The following is a 19075-nucleotide window of genomic DNA, read 5'->3' on the forward strand; positions in this document are numbered from 1 at the left end:
CCTTAAATGTAACAGATCTGTGAAGCTATTCATTTCACTTCAGAGTTGCTGGCATTTATTTTCTATTATCTCAATTATGTTGCACATTATTTCTAAGTCATTTCTTCTTTGTTTTCTTGCAGGCAGAAGAAAAGGCACATTCAGAGGTAGGAACTTTTCTTCATTTTTATAGTTGTGTTTTTGTATGTTACTTAGAAGTTTACTGTGTATCTGATGTGGCTAAAATTCTGAGATGCTGGTGAAAGGACACCCCATGTAGCAGCTGCACTAGAAGATGTTTTCTTAGTGTTGTGCTGAAGGATACTTCCTAGCTGAGGTTCTGAAAAGGTGAAAAGAATCATCGAGGATTGGGCTGCTGATTGGAGGAGTTGTAATATGTCCAATCTTAGATTTAAATCAACTCTGTACTGGATCTAAAGGACTAAGCAGTTCAAGGTAATGTGCTGCCTTTCAGGAGAAAAATACTTAGAAGGTTCACTTTGAACTTCTATCACTTACATTTTGCTTTATATTAAATTTCTGAAACTGACCACTTTGATGTATTTCAGAGAAACACAGATTGATTTCAGATATAAATCAAATCTGACGTGGAAAACAGCTCACAGTGTATAAGAATGGGTGACAAGAGTGGGTCAGCAGCTGGATACAATTACAGCCTTTCTCAAAATGAAGTACTGGTTGTATTAAAAGGGCACCAAGGATTAGAAGCAAAAAATGCAGCACCAAGTGGTGCGCTTCCACTTTACAGAGCTGTATACTTTGGGACTTCTGCATTATTCTGCTCTTATTTTTACTATTCTGATCACACAAAAAGTCAACCAAAAGTTACCTTAAGAAGGTTGAACAAATAAACATATTCTTCCTTACTTACAGCAGTATATTTCAATATGTTTTTTCCTGGACTTTTCGAAGCTGCTTTCTCTGGAAGTTAAAACAAATGAGCTAAAAAGGTGTGTCATAGCTCAGTACTGTAAATAACAGTTCCTTGATTCATTTCCCTTCATAAAGAAACAATATATGAAACATTTCTTTCTTTATACTCTCCTATGTGGGGAGGTTTTTTGGTATCTAGATGTGGCCTGTGAATGCTCTTGCATGAGGTGCTGAAGAGCACTTCTGAGAACTGACTTTGTATACTTGGAGGACTGTGAGGAAAGTGTAGCCTAATCAGGCAGCTCAAATAATTGCTATTGAAAAACAAAAGAAATCTTGGAAAAATAAAAGGGGCAGACCAGGACAGAGAACAGCTCAAATATGTCTTATTTACTTTGATACAGTGCAAATGACATAGGCATTTAAGTATCACAGATATACAGGAACTTGTTCACTTTTATATTGTATGCAGTATTCCCTGTTGATTTTCACAGGAATCATAAAGTTAAAATACTGAAATAGTCCTTATTAGTGTAGGTATTTAACATGTCATTGCATCACATGTCTAAAGTCAGACAAGGTGAACTTGCAAATTCCTTGATATTTCACAATTTCAGGTCTCATCCAGTGCTGCTGTTATTGGTTGCACTAAGAATATGTTTGGAACCCACAGGATTTGGTAAAAAAAAAAAAAAAAAAAAAAAAAAAGGCATTTGCATGTATAAACATTTAAAGTAATGATGTATTTGCCCACATGTGCTCCTTTAACTGGGATACTAGCTGGTATACTGGTTAAGAAAACAGCTGGAGCAGAATTAGGTAATTCCTTTTATTAATTTGTATTTTTTAAGTTTTGTGATTAAAACGTGTGAAACTGAGGTATTGTTTCACATGTTTAGTGATCACATATTAGCAATACAAAAAAAAAAAAAAAAGAAAAAAAAGAAATTCCTGAAATACTAACAGCAGCATTTTTTTATCTAGCAAATTCAGAAACTACGAAGAGAGCTGGTTGCATCACAAGAAAAAGTTGCTACACTTACATCTCAACTTTCAGCAAATGTAAGTATTTTTGCTTTTGATTAAAAATATCAGATGGGTTAATTACTCGTATTCAATTCTTATACCAAGATGTGAGCTGGCAGACTTGTATTTATTTATCTTGGTGTTTTTTAAATTAATTATTTTATTCAATATATACACAATGGAAATAGAAAATAATGTTCTGAAAAGATCAATGGTTGTAATTTTTCTTTTTCTGTTGTTATTACCTGTACCCTAAGGAGGAATTTTAAGTGTGGTAATTGGTGTCTGGCAATTTTCATTTTATTCCTTACAAGTAAAAAAGTGGCAGACTCATGCTTAGTGACAGAAGCACCAACCCTTTTTATTTGGGTCATTTAAAATCCTTTTGAAAATTATAGAGATGCACTCACTGTGGATCAGAGAGAAATTAAACACAGTGATGTAACAGTGACGGTGAAGTACTTAGTTCCATTACGTCATCCAAACTATCAAGACTCTAAAGCTTATTACAGATCTTGAGTCACAGTAAAAATTCTGTGAGTTTTGTGGGTATTAAACTGCTACAGTCAGTATACTACTGCCTTTTTTAAGTTGAAAAGCGACTTATTCCTGACATATGAAATGTTACAAGCATCAAAAATCTAGCTGTATCAGTTTCAGTAAAGGTGATGCAGTTTTGTACAAGTTTTCTGTAGTGTATTCAACAACAACAATAACAAAAAAAGTAAAGAATTCAGGAAATTCTAACAAATGCATTATTAAATTTTTTTGAAAAAGAGACTAAATACTGAAAAAAATCTCAGTGTGAATTTTCAGTGTCTTCAAGATTAATTGATCTGATTTCCACTAAGATGAAATTTCTGCTCTCAGATATGAACATGCAAGGTTTCGTTTTGATATTGATGAATGTAAAGAATTATATATAACTTAATAAGATACTCTCTGGATAGCAGCAGATTTGTGTGTGCCTGTAGAGTAGGAACGGAGGACCAGAAAAGAAGGCATTGGACACTTAATATAGTCATGTTATTGCAGGAAACTACAGTCATGTTATTGCAGGAAACTACACATTATAATAGTATTCAGGAGTTTTTCAAGCTCTATCTTAACAAAACAGACTGGAAGAACCTCAGTGATGATTTAGAAACCTAATTACCAATATAAAATAAAATAGAGCAATAATTCTTGCCTGCTTTGTAAAGCAGGTTACAATGTATGGATTAGACCTTGTTTAAAAATTTAAAGTGCCATGAGTATTTTTTGGTTTATGGTGCTACATGAATCTGGGACATGTAGCTTTCATAAACTTCACTTGGACAATTACACCAAGATAAACTGCACTTTGTGTCACTTCTAGTGTGTCCACAGACTTGAATGTTGGTTAACCTTTGAACTGTAAATTACTAGACTTCCTTAAATTCTTAGTTTAACATTTTATCTTTACTTTTAAAGTTGTCAATGATTTGCATAAACATAAACATTTGTATAAACATAAACATTTGTATAAACATAAACATGTATAAACATAAACATGGGTGCATGGCTACACAAATGCATTGATCCTACCTGTAAGAGAAAGTCATAATTTTGTCACTTTGTCACTTTGGATGTGACAATAGTTTCTTCTGTCCCATTCAGTTCCAATCTTTTCTCAGAATCAAGTAAAAAAAAAAAAAAAAAAAAAAAAAAAAAGCAAGGAGACACAACCAAAAAAAGAACCAACAAAAAGGCATTAATTGAAAATTTTGATAGAATTCATTATAGTTACATTTCACAAACACACAAAGGTAAACCCTGAAAAATACAGATAGATGTGAAAAGAAAAACAATATACAATTTTATATAGAATTCACGTTCTACAATAATTGCTCTGATACACAACTCATGAAAACTGGGCTATTTCACCAAGAGCTCCCTGGTGTTCCTTCCAATTGTCATACACTAGTAATATGAGTTACTGAACATATCAGAAAATAATGCCAGATAGGGAATGTGATCTACAATCCTGCTTGGTTACTATGGCTTCAGATGGAGTTACCAGCCATTTATCGCTGCTGTACAGCGATTTTCAAATGTGATTAAGGATATAACTATAGTTATTCACAAGGAAAGCAGAGATGCAGTTGCAAGAAAGCATCATTATGTATTTCAAGAAAGCAAGTCCCTGATGTCTTGGGCAACCTGTAGAACGTCTTTCTTCATAATGTAGATGTACTGAGTATTTAGCTCTATAAATACTGCCATTATTTTCAAGCAATTATTTCAGTCTGTGTAGCACTGTGTTCATGCTGTGGGAAAATAATTTCTAGTTGTGTGAATGCTGTTTGTTCCCTTTGGACTGCCACACATGAAAATGCAGAAGAGCTATCTTATCCCTTTCTGCTGTGGTCAGGTGGCTGCAAAGGACAGCTGTATGTCTGGAGCACTATGGATTTCCAGTCTTTTCTGAGTTCTGAGGATAAATCAGTGAAGCAGAAAGTACTGGAATCCTGCAGTGTTCATAAATTCAAAAAAAAAAAAAAAAAAAAAAAGATTCAGAGTTGGGTTATTCATTTGGGAATTTATAGCCAGCATGTATATCCTGGTTGTGGGGTTCTTTCTCTTGTGTGTTTTAGAAGTAAAACATCAATCATCTTTGCCAGGCTAGGCGATTCTTCATTTGCCCATCCTGAAATCAACAAACTAAAGCCAATGCTGAGCAAACAGAAGAGCCTAGCCAATATATCTTGTGTAGTCTCTAGCAAACCTGTTGCTCTCTGAAGGGCACTTTTCTTTCCACCAAGAACACAGGGCTACAGCAGTTCTGCCTTGCAGTGGGGAGCATGGGGAAGAGGGCTGTGGGTGTCCTGTGCTCAGGTGCCTGGTCTGGTCTGGGAGAACCTCTGCTGGTGATAACTCAGGGCTCTTGGTACCATGCCTCATTCCACTGAGTGGGCAGAAAGCAGATTACATTTCTCTTCTTCCTTTAGTTCTGAACAGAAAGCACCAGCAGATTGCTTTCTGCCATTGTACTGAAGTTGAAAGATGATGTTTAGATGTCAAATGTTAAGGATCTGTCCTTCTCTAGCAATGCTGTAACTTTCAATACAGCAACAAGTGCAACAGGGTAAGAGGACTTTCCCCTGTGCAGCTGAGCCACTAAGGCCATTGTTCAGTTCATTTTGCTCACTTGTGTCCAGTCTCACTGGTAGTAGTTAGAAGTGATCGCCTATGTATTCCAGTATACAGTCACTGCCCAGTATTTCTTTGTGTGGAGTAAACACTGTGGTTCTAATAATAATACAATTTCAGAGAAATTTAGTCAAGCTAGAAACATAGATACATTTTCGATTGTGTTGTGGCTGTTTTCCCAAACTAATTTTGCTGCACATGTAAGAAATAAGATGGGCTCGATCTGTTGTATTGAGTGGGGATGTGGTCCAATGTACTGCCTCTGGATTCCCAACATAGAATCATAGAAACATAGAATATCCCGAGCTGGAAGGGACCCATAAGGATCATCAAGTCCAACTGGCATCGCACAGGTCTACCCAAAATTTTAGACCATGTGACTAAGTGCACAGTCCAATCGCTTCTTAAATTCAAACAGGTTTGGTGCAGTGACTACTTCACTGGGGAGCCTGTTCCAGTGTGCAACCACCCTCTCAGTGAAGAACCTCCTGATGTCTAGTCTAAACTTCCCCTGCCTCAGCTTAACACCATTTCTGCGGGTCCTATCACTGGTGATTATGGAGAATAGGTCACCTGCCTCTCCACTCCCCCTCACAAGGAAGTTGTAGATTGTGATGAGGTCCCCCCTCAGCCTCTTCTTCTCCAGGCTGAACAGGTCCAGTGACCTGTTCATGTAAGAGGATTATAGCCCATAGCTTTTCTGCCAATCTAAATGAAAAGGTAACTTTTTCAACAGGACACTTAGAAAAACTGTATGCACGTGTATCTGTTTTTGCCTATCTAGAAGTGCCACATTTGTAAACCTGCATGTGCTTGTGTGTATATACATGCATGCATGCCATATGTTGTATAAAAGTTCACTTAGTCCTGTTCTTTTGAATGTGTCATCCACCTTCTAATCCATTTCCATGGAGACAGTCCTTAAATTCTGAACCTATAAGCAACTCTAAAGCTGATCCTGTTAGCACGTGGGGTTTTTAAACAGTCGTGGAGAAATCTCTCCTTCTTCTGAATCCTCAGCATGTGGAATTCCCTCAAAATTAAACTTCTCAGGGGCATGAACCTTCAAGGCTTCAATTTGTCCATGCATGAACAAGGGATTTAAGAACCTTCACAATGAAAACGTTCTTTGAAGAAAAGTAGATATTGCTAGTTATCATATGTAAATATTTTGGGGATGTAGTCATGAGATACATCCTTTACAAAAGCAAAAATTTAAAAGCTTTACACAATAAGCCTAGTTCTGAGTTCTTTCCCTTCTATTTCTGGTACAGAAGATGTAAAGCATTACAAAGAACACTTTCATGTAAGTCCAAAGGATCAAAGGAGACTAAAAATTTGTTAGTACCAATTCTGTCAGTCCTTTGAGCACTTTATGTAAGTAAATCCTATGAAGTGTCAATAAAACATCACAAATAAAATCCAGCTTGAAAACAGAGTGTATATACAACCTTTTAATTGTGATATGCCCTATGAAATTCAGTCTAATTACAAAACTGGTATTTCAAAGCAAGTGATTATATACTTTTCATAAAAATTATGAAAGTAACTAACAAATATCTGATATAATATGACAAACATGAAAAACCCAGGTGGGCTTTTAATTTTCATGAGCTCATTCTGTCTTAGCAATTTTGTTTATAAAATAGATCTGGTTTACTAGTGTATCATTTATCTCGTAATGTAACAGGCATACTTCATCAACTCCTAGCTTTTGAAAGAGAAATAGTCCTAATAAAATAATAATAATAATAATAATAATAATAAAGAAGCTTGATATTTTTTTCTCAGAGAAGAAATCAAAAATAAGTTTTACTCTCTCAGCTCTCTCAATCGATAATACTGTTGCAATCTTCATTTTGAGACATTTGCATTTCTGAATAAACAGTAATTCTTCTGAAAAAAAAAAAAATACTCGCTGTCTGTCTTTTATGTAGCTACATCCATCTCTGGCAGAAATCAAGGTATCTTCTGCAGTGTCTTTGCTGAACAAAAAGTTAGTCAATCATTGCTGATGTCTTTAAATGCAATCATCTCAGCCTTTTCATCTCAGCTATTTCATCTCAGTATCACACTATTTGTGTTTTTCTTTCCTTGCTTTACCACAAAAGACATTTTGTAGTACAAGTGTCATTAAAAGACCATCAGAATGAAATTTGACCTGTTTGGTCAAGCCTTTCCTCAATGTTTTATTTTATATAAAAATCTGACAAATGGAATTTATAGCATTTCTTAAGCATTTGGAAACCTCTGCTGAGACTTTCCTTACTTGGATACATTAATTGTTCAGGCATTGGCTGGACTCAAGTACTATGCTTGATTTCAGCAGTTTATTTCATTTGATTAACCCCAAAGTGTTTTGCCTGCATATGATTAAATCCATGCAGGTCCCAGCTGTTGTTTGGATGCTTAATTTACTTTTTTTTTTTTTTTTTTTTTTTTTTTCGAGATTCTGGCTTTTTCCCTGTTGCTTGTTTTGATGTTGCTGAAGGGCAAATCTGAGTACTAATTAAGAAAGGGCTGTTTTCAGTGCCGAAAGTGTCCAACCAGCAGACTTCCTACGTGACTGACAAGGGCTCAGATTCCAGTGAGCAGCCTGAACTCAGCCTGTTTGGAGGGCCTTTGATCAGTGCTTTGTACTGTATGAAGCTGAAGGGTGTATGCTTGTGAATTGTAGTAGACCCAGGATGCCACTGGAAAGCAAAGAGAGTTCGCTGGCTAATGCTCTTGTTTGGCCAGCCTTGAACCACTATCCTGCAGCCAAACAAGAAGATAATAGCAGCCGGCGAACAGAAAAGGTCAGCAGATGTACAGTCACTTCTTGCAGTCAGCCAGACCCCTCCTGGCCTCTGACACCTTCTTTCCTTCAGCCGTGTCAGGTGGGAGGACATTTATTTATTTTTCTTTGTTTTATAGACCTGGATGCAGCAAGTGAAATGGCAAAGTGCATTAGTAAAGAGTCTTCAGATATGTCAGTAGAATGTTCAAGACAGGCTGTAAATCTAAGAATTGAAGTATATGAGGTTTGGAAAATGTTCTATATCAAATCTGTCATCTTCACACTGAAGTCATTCTTGAGATTTATTTCTTCAACTGTTTCCAATGGGAATCTCATAAGTTAATAGAAGTAAAAATTAATCCATATATGATGGACCTGGAGATTAAGAGCTGTATATCATTTATTTGTCTGAGATGTATACCATATTAAAGATGGATACATTTTACTGCAGACATACTTCCAGTAGTGCCTAGTTACATAACTGACCCGAGTATATCTCCTAGTACAAATGCTACATTCACTTATGAAGATGTAAGTTTATCTTTAGCAATGCATGTTATTAAAAGGACATTTAGTCTGAATGCTATGTTATATGGTATTCAAATTATGTATTCCATTAATGCAACTGCCATATCTAACACAGAGATACTTCTGAGGTGTGAGAGATTGACTGTAATTTATGAAAGAAAATAAAAATACTTCTAAATATTTTTGCTAGAATAAAAGAATGGATGTTTTTGATAAAGATAACAATGCTCAGATTCAGAAGATTACTAATTCAATAAAAATAATAATAAAGTAAAATATGTATATAATTTGAATATTTAATTTCTCATTTTCATTTTTAAAGTCAAAGTTACTTCTTTCTATTTGTTTCAATTGTTTTAATTTCTGAGTTACTTTGCATTTAATTATTTAAATGCAAAGTCATATCTTAAATGGGCATATATACATACACACGTTTTATAATATCCACACTCATAATATACAGTGTGGGGTTTTTTTTTAATGTTTGGTAGGGTTTTTTGTTGTTGTTGTTGTTTGTTTTTTCAAATGAAAATTTATTATTTTGTTACATAGTATTCCTTTTGGGACAAATCTGCATAAAAATTCAACAAATAGGTGTTCCCTAGACTGCTGAAAAAACATTTGCTGCTATGGGGAAAAGTAGCACAGCTTATTGCTCTGAATGTAAAATTAATACCTTGTATTTCATAGAACCATATTATTTTGTAATAAACATTTGAAGTGTTGAACAAAGTAATTAAACTTTTTTTCTTGAGTAGTTTTCAGTCAGTGGGCCTTTGAATTATGCTTCCTTATTACTAGCAAGTGAAGACCCAATAGTCTTTACATTAAATGACTTAGGAAAGGTACATTATCATCTTGATCCAATTACATTTAGGATGCAAAACTCAGGGTGTGCTACTCCAAGATAACATAGTCAAGGTTATATATTCACTGCCTGAATTTTACTAAGAATTCATAATTCTAACATGGCTATCTTTCATTAAAGACTGTCAGACAACTATCTGATAGTTTCAGTGATCTTTGCTGACATTTTCAATGATGCTTTTTATTTCTTAATTTTTCTTATAAGTTCCTATTGGTTTATTCATGTACAGCATAAGCTAAAGTAGTAGCTATAGAGCAGGAAATTACTTTGCACAGATATTCATAGTTATGTACCAAAGAACTGCAGTTGTCACAATATAATTGTGAGAAATCAGAAAAAGCAATGCATAATTAAGCAAATGATTCCTCTTTTCATGCCATCAGTACCCACTGTTGGTAAAGCAAACCTCTGAGCCATCCACTGAGCCACAGATTTTTTTTTTTATGAGGCAGTGAAAAGAGAGCTCCATTAGTTAGTTTCCTGTTAAACACATGTAAAAAAAGGACATTTGGCTGTAGTTCTGTGACAGTACATCTACTATGTCTCTGACTGGGCTCTGGGACATTGATCATCAACTTTAGAATTAAAACACGGTTAATTAGTCTGGATCTTTTTTAATATGCAACTGATTTTTCAAGTAAAAAGTAAGTTTAAAAGCTAGTGACTTTTATCTTCTCAGAGTAATAGCTGAAGGCTGTAGTTTTCGAGCTAGCTAGAATAACTTATATTGACAGACATATTTCAGATGTATTTGACACATATGCCAAATTCTATGCCAAAACTATGTATGTTAAAACAGGAATTTAAACAATTACAAGGTAATCCCTAAGAAATTGCATATGTATCTAGTCTCATGTTTATCAGAAGTTAGTCCCCAGGGTACATATCCTTTAATGAAAGAATTATCCCTAAGGCATACCTGCAGCTGCAGAAAGCAGGTGGTTTGACCAACCTACCCATAAGTAACTAAATGCATTATTTGTCAATAATATCCTTTACAAGATGTAAACTCCTTGTAATAAGGAGTAAGATATTGAAATCTTTATTGCAATCAAAAATAATTTTCAAAACACAAAACCCACATACCAACATAACAGCTCTGAAGTGGAGATGCAGAAATGAGACACTGTTGTGTACATGGTAATCATTTTTTTATTATTATTATTTGAGGAATAATATACAAAGCAAGGTGGGGAAGATGTTGGAATTCTCAAGATTGTGTTTTATATATATATTTGCACATATATGCATAAATATATTTTTACTTTATGTACGTTTTATGTTCTTTTTATATACACATACACACATATGTATAATCCATATAAGACAAATAGACCAAGCAATGACCTTTTATAAAAAGAAGTGTGATGTTTTGTTTTTTTTATTCTCAGGATTTTTCATTCTCAGGATTACTTTCGAGTGTTTTATTTGAGAGCCTAAGACTTATATTTTAAGACAGAGTACCTGAATTCCTCTGTTGAACTGTTGAGTAATTGAAAATAATCACTCCCAGGCTTCTGTTTGGGAGCAGTCTTCTTCTGGTCAATATATCAGTAAACTCCAAACGGGACTTTAAATCCATAATTCATTTCCAGGCTGGCTAAGCAATGCTCCTTGTCGGCTGAGAAGCCTGAGGAGCACTGGCCTCGCTTGGCTGCTTCACATCTGTTCAGTATGTGTTTAAAATTAATACAAAAGCATTGGAGAAGATGAGCTTGGAGAGGAAACAATATAATAATAATAATAATAATAATAATAAAATAGATCTTTGAGAAAGCCCAAAGTGGGAGTGCTGGGTTTTACAAAGGCCAGGTATTTTTTGTCCAGTCAAAATGTATAAAGCCTCCTGCATATTCCTGAAAGTTTCACAGTGCATTGAAGATCCAGTGTAACAATGAATGTTGTCTTCTGTTACTTTCACAGGCTCATCTAGTAGCAGCTTTTGAAAAAAGCTTGGGAAATATGACCGGCCGGTTGCAAAGTCTAACAATGACAGCTGAACAAAAGGTACGTTTACCAAAGCAGATGCTTTAATGTGGAAAGCCGTCAGCAGATTATATTAGAGTTTTGTTTAAAAAACATTGAAAGGAAACGGGGACAACTGTGACAATAAGACAGACAGATCTTTCTTTAATGGCTATTGCTATCAAATCTTCATAAAGCTCCAGTAGAATTAAACTCTGCAGCATCAGGTTTTCCCAGACAATATCACAGAATTGTTTGAAGATAAAATCTTTGTTTCCAGATTTTAATTAAAACATATGCGACTCTAGGTTTAATCCATACTGAAAGATCCTGTAACAAAGACAGAACATAACCTACTGGAGTTCTTCATTCCAGCCTGACAACATTGTCAAAATAACGTCAGTACAGGAAGGGAAAGACTCAAAGTAGTGAAAAATGCATCCATTCAGTGTAAATGCAGGTTGGATAAACTATTTTCATAGAAAAAGTTTTGGTTTTCACTTTATTGTTGTGAATGTTGGGGAAAAAATCTAAACCTGATAGCTAGTAAATGTAATATGAGGCTTTGTACCCAGCTGAGGATTAAGATGGTGCTTAGCACCTACCAGGATTGAACTACTGTAACAGTTTTCTGCCCTTAGTCATTTTGAGCAGTATCTTGTAAACAAAAAGGCCTCATTGAGACAAGCTATGAAAGATACTGTATATCTGTGAGCTATTTCATCACTAGAATCAGTGTAGCTGTGTATAAAAATAAAATTTCACAGTGTAGTTGAGCAGCAAGAGATGAAAAATGGCAAGACTCACTGTGAAATGGATAGAAAATATTTGTATTGCTTGTGTTTTTGTTGGTTGTTGTTGTTGTTTTACATCTCAAGCAAAATAAATAAATAGGAATAATAATAATTAAAAAAAAAAAAAACCACCAACTTTTGACTTTATACAAAGTATAGTTTCCCTCAGAAGGTTTTTTTTTTTTTTTTTCCAGAAGAGATTAAAAAGTGACATTGAAATAAATCATCTCATAAGCAAGCTTGTTCCCCAAAAGACTTGGAAAATGTCCCTTCCATTCTCTCTTCTACTGTTGAGGTTAAATTCCTTTAATCTTCATTATATAAATAAGGGCTGGAAGGAGAGATATAAAGATTCAGTAAAAGAAAAGCTATTTTTTAATTAAAATTGATATTGCATTCTGATACAGAACTCCCTGCACTGGAGTACTTTTTCTTTAAACTGCAAGACAATCACTGGTAAACAGTTTTTTGTTGTTGGTGGTGGTGGTTTTGTTTTTGTTTGTAATTTAATTATTAGTTAATGTTTAATTATTATTTTTTTAAATATACACAAATTCAGATTGGGATTCAGACATTAAACAGTAGCCTTACATAATGCAGGATGTAAGTCAAATGGTTATACTGTCTTTTAGCAATATTTTTTTTTCTCTCTCTTAACTTTATAATGAATGTTGAATCAAGACCCCTTTTAGAGTAACCTTTATTAAAAAAAAAAAAAAAAAAAAAAAGGTGGTTTCCAAATAAATATCATGATAATTTTGCATAGAATAAATACAAAAGTAAATATGAGTTGAGGTTAATATCTTCATAGAAAAAAAAAAAAAAAAAGAATTCTACCTGAAGTTAGTGTTGCCCTTATATTCACCCAAGCAGTCCCATGAACTTCATTTTGACCACTCTTATCTTTTTAGCTTAGATAAACATTGTTCTTGTGCCATATATTTCAAGCTCCCTTTACTCTTCCCACAGGAATCTGAGCTTATAGAACTACGGGAAACCATTGAAATGCTGAAAGCCCAGAATTCTGCTGCACAAGCTGCTATTCAAGGAGCCTTGAATGGTCCTGATCATACCCACAAAGGTATGCTTTTGTCACTATTAAAATAAGTGCAGAGTTTCTCCCTAGGGAAAAAAAAAAAAAAAAAAAAAAAAAAAAAGCTAAGTCACTACTTTTCTGTTGTTTTGAGGACTCTGTTGCAAGAGCAAGCACGTTCTCGAGTGAATGGTAGGCATTCTTGTGGGTTTCCACAACTGGAAACCCTGCATGTGCTTCCTACTTGCCACAGAGTTCCTGGAGCTTTGTCTTCTCAAAACTGGGTGGCCAGGAATATATTGTTGGGTGTCAAGAGTTAACCCTGTCACCATGGTTGGGTATTGAAGTACTTCCAAGTCACTAGTGAAATCTTACAGCAAAACATAGTTACGCCTTAGAAATCCAGTGTAAGATGTAGCTCTGAAAGTTGCTGTAATCATCAAGAGACAGACTAATTACAGTTTATTCACTTCAGAAGGTGCCAAATCAGTACAGGAAGCAGACCTTTAAAATTCCAGATTCTGAATTAATTTTTCATTGCAGTTTAGCAAGTGTTAGATGATAAATATATATTTCAGAAAAGTCTTTTGATAAGCAATAGCAAAGGAATTACTTGAAGAAAAAGAAGAAATAACAGCCTTCATTTATGAAAGTGCCATTGGTCTTTTTTTAAAGAGGTCATTATTTAAATTAGATGCTCGCCCTGAGGTCATTTCACTGCATGACTTAAGTATAGCAAAGCTAACTTCTAGGAGGTAGAAAATAGCCTAAAAAGTAATTTTCCTTGGAATATAGTGGCTATGTTTTGCAAGAATATTTTCCAGTGATTAACTTATAGTTATTAGAGACTTTTAAGAAATTGAAACTCAAAAGCCTCACTGATCTTTTTAATATTCTCCACTTCTTATTTTGTTTCATGTGTTTTTAATGAAGTCTTGCCTGCTTATTTCCATCATGGTATATTAGAAAGTAGCATCTGAATGCTGATAAACCCTGCTACAAGTCACATAGTGCCTATACTTCTCAGGGAAAAGAAACAAACAAACTGTAGTACGTGATGGTAATACTAATAAAACTGATCAATCTGTAAAAGACTCTACTTTTCTATGAAGTTATGCCTGCTCAGATTGCTGTGTGGGATCATTGCTTTCGTGCCTCCCAGTCCAGAGGAGCACATAAGTGTTTTGTGTGTATTCCCATTGACTCCCATGTGGTTTCTCATAGGCTACAATATCTTGGATCCAAGCCACAATAAGGATCAATCCCATTTATGTGCATTTAGACTCCATTTGAAGAGTGGGATGCCATATAAATATATATATAGATATTTTTTAAAAAATGATTATTATATTGAAGCAGAGGCTGTGTCACTTAGACAGATAGCTTTCAGTGTATTTTGTTTTCTTTAGATTTACGTATAAGACGGCAACATTCTTCAGAAAGTGTTTCCAGCATCAACAGTGCGACGAGCCACTCAAGCATTGGCAGTGGTAATGATGCTGACTCCAAGAAGAAGAAAAAGAAAAACTGGGTAAGTGCTCAGCATGTTTTAACCTATCTTTTAGCTATTTTGTCATTTCCTGGTGCCTGAGTAGCATAATGGCCCATTTCATCTACAATATTCATGTGGGACCAGACAGATGCAAAGCAATTCACTCATACCCATACTGTGACACTGTCAGCAAACTAAAAATTGTTGAATACCAGTGGGGAATTCTTTGCATAAATCAGGATAAGTTAAAATAAAAATAAAAACTGCAAATGGCCTTAAAATAGCTGTTATGACCCAAAATATCTATGGGCCACAATGAAAACCTGCTTAATTTTAATTCAGCAGGAGTTGAAATCTGGTAAGAATTCTCATGTAAAATTAGTATGGTGTTTAAAGAAAGTAATATGGTTCTCAACTGGTACACACAAATACCACATAGTTCTAAAGGTTTAATCAAATACTTACATTAAATAAAGAAGAAAATGTGTTTTTTGTTTGTTTGGTTGGTTGGTTTTGTTGTTGTTTTATATATATGTGTGTATATATATAACCTGCATAAACATTTGTTTTAAAATACTTATCAGCCTTCATTCCCTTGATTTGTAATTCCCCACTCTTTCATGTTTCTGCAAGGTGAACTCTAGAGGAAGTGAGGTGAATATATACCATGGAAAATTTGGCATGCATCTATAAAGAACCCTATCTTGGCATGATTGCTATTTATTTTGGCAGTAGGCTTTTATACCTTCTAAAAACAGATTATCTTGTATGTCTTCTCAGTTTGCCTCTATTCATTTTAATCTCAAAGTTTAGACTATAGAAAGGGGGAGTGTAGCCAATATCCATTTCTTTCTTGTTAGATATCATGATCTGGAAAATACTTAAACAATGTTTCTCTGATCAGTGGTCACACTCCCCACTCTCCAATTATATCATGAACATAATGTGTTCAAGTACCTCATTTTTACAGAGGTTTGTCATTGAGTTCTATTCAATTTTAAATCAGAACACCTTTCTGAAAATAATAATAATAATAAATTAAACAACACATTTTTCCTAAAGATGACCAACTTCTGTATTTAGACAAAGGTATCAAAGAATGGGCTAGTTAAAACTCACTGCAAACAAAACTGATGTCATCTTGGCTCCTGAAATAAATGGCTCTTTGGCTATTCTGTCCCTTTTCGGTACTGGTAAGAGCTTCTAGAGAGAAAAGGCAATGCTTTCACATTCAAAGATCTTACTACTCTAAAGGAAACTGCAGCAAAATGTAGACACCTTTCAGCTAACATTCTTCTCAGTAGTACAGCAAAGCAAGCCTCATGTCCCAGCTTAAGTCCTCTTGCTTGTGATCCAAATCATAGCATTTAAATAGTTTGATCATTCAAATTTTTAACAGGAAAGTCAATTGGCAAACCCAGTAAATTGGACTTGTCTTTTCATTTCAGCATTTAGAAAGAGCAGGTTCTGCCTGCTCTAGATGTGAAGTGGTTATTTAAAGTCAGCCCTGGAAGGGAATGCCATGGGAATGGGATTCCACTGGGGCTTAACGGCTTTAAATGAGCACCCCTCTGCCATAGCTGCACCACTCAGTCCTGCACCTTTTCCATAGACTTATGTTTGCGCTGCGCTGGATTAATAAATGAAAACAAAACACTGTATCATGTTTTTAGAGATACTGTGTTGCATATGTTAATACCTTGCTTCTGTATACTGACCTCAGGCAGTGGCTAGGATGGCATCTGCAAACTAACTCTTCGAAACGTGACCTGCATGCAAATTGCCGAGACAAGGAAAATTATCTTGCTCTATGTTTGTTTTCCAGCTAAGAAGTTCTTTCAAACAGGCCTTTGGAAAGAAGAAGTCCACCAAGCCTCCTTCCTCACATTCTGACATAGAAGAGCTGACAGATTCCTCTCTTCCTTCATCACCCAAATTGCCCCACAGCTCAGGAGAGTGTGGGGCAACATCAATGAAACCATCACAGTCAGCATCTGCGTAAGTTTCTCTCTCTTAGAAAATGTTTCTTCCCAAATGGGATGGACTGTGAGACAGGCCTCCTCAAGTGTGTTGCAAATCAGAAACCATTGCCAACAGCTGTGAACTTTTACTCCCTTGCTTCATTCATTTGATGGGTTTCTTGCAAGTTTCACTCCATTTAGACACTGGCAGTGTTTTCTTAGGATTTTCCTTCCTTTCACAGCCTTTATCAAAAATAATCTAGTGGTACAAATTTCTGTACAAATGAATATCCAAAAGCTCATGTTGTGCTCTTCCTGCACCATTAACAACTTGATTCTATCCATTTAGTAAAAGCCAAATGCTACAGTTTCCTTTCTCCACAACATGCTAAAAATGTTATTTTATTTTCCTGCTAGCTTTGGATTTTTATAAAATATTCATCCTTTCGTTATTGCTTTCTCTACTTCATAACCCCTAACATTTTTTTTTTAATCTTTTTCCTCTTCTTTTACAGCTTGGAATTCTTTGCAGGATGTTATTTTATTTTTTATTTTTATTCAAATCAACATCTTTACTGTGTGAAAGCTGAGAACAAGTCATAAATCAAAAGCTGTCTTATTTTATCTTTATGAAATCATCTTTTTTGTTTGTTTGTTTGTTTTTTTGCTTGTTTGTAGTTTCTGGATTTTTTTTTTCTTTCTAATACATTCTTATAGATTTCTCAGTCCTCACTGATATTCTTCCACATTTTTTTTTCATCTGTATAAACTCCTAACTTTTTCCAGTGTGGGGAAATCAGACTCTGAATGCACTCTCAAATGTATATTACTGGTGCCAGCCTTCCTTTTCTTGTCCTGACTGAGAATAATCAGAGCACGACTATTCTTCCTTAAAGTACCCATGGAATTCTATTGTAGTGACTAATTGATGAGGTTTCAGTCAGAATTTCCCTGTGTTAGGTAGGTGCCTTTAATGATCAGTTTTTGATAGACTCTAAGGATTTTTATTACAAGGTTTAGGAATTTGACAGCAAATATTCCTGCAAAAGGAACTGCTCCACAGTAAAAGTTTTTCTTTCCACACATTCCGTGCAACCTATTAAGGAGTATCTCATCTAGCTGTCTAATTTTATTGTGTCTTTTATGATTTCAGGTATATGTATGTTTTGGGGGGAGGATTTCTACATGTTTGGCACCTTTGAATCTGATTTGTTATTAACTTTAAAATCGCTAGTAAAAGCCTTAATAGAAAGTGCCTGAAGTTAGACAGAACACTGTTAATTAACAACATTGTCTATTCATGATTCACAGAACTGCTTTCATAACCTTAAACTGTTTTCTGTCTTCCAGCCCTGCTTTTTTCTCTGTCTCTTTGATTTGCTCTCTAGGTGTGCAAGTCTTTTGAATTTATCAAGGGCAATACTACGTGTCTAGTCTTTTATCCCAAGCTCTTCCCATTGTTTTCTATGAGCCTGGACTTCCTAATCTCCACACAGTTCATAGACTTCTAGTTCTTCCTCTGTAACATTTCTGAACACAAAACTTTCTGATCTTATTATACCTTTCCCCTGCCCCCCCCCCCCTTTTTTTTTATTATGACCTTCCTACATAGTAAAACATAGGTTCCTTCTCTTCCATGGGGAGATCATATAAGTTGTATTTATTTAGATTAATTTCTTTGTTATACTGATAACATTACTTTCTTTGAAACACTGATTTCTATTGCATCACTTAAAATTCTGTTTCTTTCAAGAGTTTTTGTAATTGACAGCAACCTCTGTATAAAGATCATGGCTTAGCTCCCTTTACCCAAAATAACCTAATTATTTCTGAATCCCAAGACTGTCACAAGGTAGAAAAAATAAAATTATTTCTTTCGTACTACCCTGAATCACTGTCTGAAGTTGGATCAGGATTCTGAGCTTCTTTCTGCAACTGCTCGGGAATGCAACCTTATCTTTTTGGTTTTCTTCCTTTTGATGAAATCTGAACTTCCTGTTGAATTTTACAGTAGTAGGAGCTGAGTGTTGACAAGCTCCGGAGTTTGCAAAAGAAAATTTTATTCATACTTTCTGCTTCCATTCTGCTTGTGTTAGCAGTCTACTCAGCATCTTCCTGTTTCTTCCAGAACCAGAGCCAGGCTTTCTGCTTAATTTTTATCTTCTATCAAGCCAGCTCGTCAAGTTATATTTTCATTCCTTTTCACCCTCAAAATGCAGTGAGGAAAAAAAAAAAAAAAAAAAAAAGCCAACAAATAGATACATGACTTCCCAGATGTCCAAGCTGCTATATGAGCTAAAATATGCATGTAAAGAAATTTTCATTTCTTACTTTGTTAGTGTAGTTATGGGCACTTAAAACCAAGAATTGTACCATAATACTTGGAAAATAAAATCCTAGTAAATACCTTTATTCATTTTTACTCACATTTATAATATTTGTACATGTTGTGAATATTATTTTTCTTCTTCAATTTGCCATATTTTCATTTGCCATGAACTCATCAGCTTCCCCTTGCTTACAGTTTCTTTTTATATTTTTTCTTGCCCTGAGTCTCATATTCTAAAACGTTACCTTTACTTTCT

At 34.8% G+C, this 19075-nt stretch overlaps 1 protein-coding gene and 1 long non-coding RNA gene across 14 annotated transcripts in view; one reads left to right on the plus strand and one right to left on the minus strand.

Annotated features, from left to right (window-relative positions):
* The window catches only part of NAV3 (neuron navigator 3), a 549850-nt gene that overhangs the window by 508016 nt on the left and 22759 nt on the right, over positions 1–19075 (plus strand). For 11 of the 13 annotated variants that reach the window (XM_035334661.1, XM_035334665.1, XM_035334615.1 and 8 more), the window contains 7 exons: positions 123–146; positions 1858–1935; positions 11169–11252; positions 12974–13085; positions 14447–14568; positions 15163–15183; positions 16355–16527. In XM_035334661.1, coding sequence (XP_035190552.1) covers positions 123–146; positions 1858–1935; positions 11169–11252; positions 12974–13085; positions 14447–14568; positions 15163–15183; positions 16355–16527 — 614 coding nt within the window. The remainder of the gene's footprint in view (positions 1–122; positions 147–1857; positions 1936–11168; positions 11253–12973; positions 13086–14446; positions 14569–15162; positions 15184–16354; positions 16528–19075) is intronic. The other 2 variants (XM_035334624.1, XM_035334701.1) reach the window with 1 other exon arrangement.
* Positions 2711–3043, minus strand: LOC118171527. Its single transcript, XR_004753252.1, has 2 exons — positions 2943–3043; positions 2711–2910 (listed from the first exon to the last, which is right to left on the minus strand). It is a non-coding gene; the product is annotated as an uncharacterized LOC118171527 (long non-coding RNA).

Source organism: Oxyura jamaicensis, chromosome 1 (assembly GCF_011077185.1).
Source record: "Oxyura jamaicensis isolate SHBP4307 breed ruddy duck chromosome 1, BPBGC_Ojam_1.0, whole genome shotgun sequence".
Taxonomy (NCBI): Eukaryota; Metazoa; Chordata; class Aves; order Anseriformes; family Anatidae; genus Oxyura; species Oxyura jamaicensis.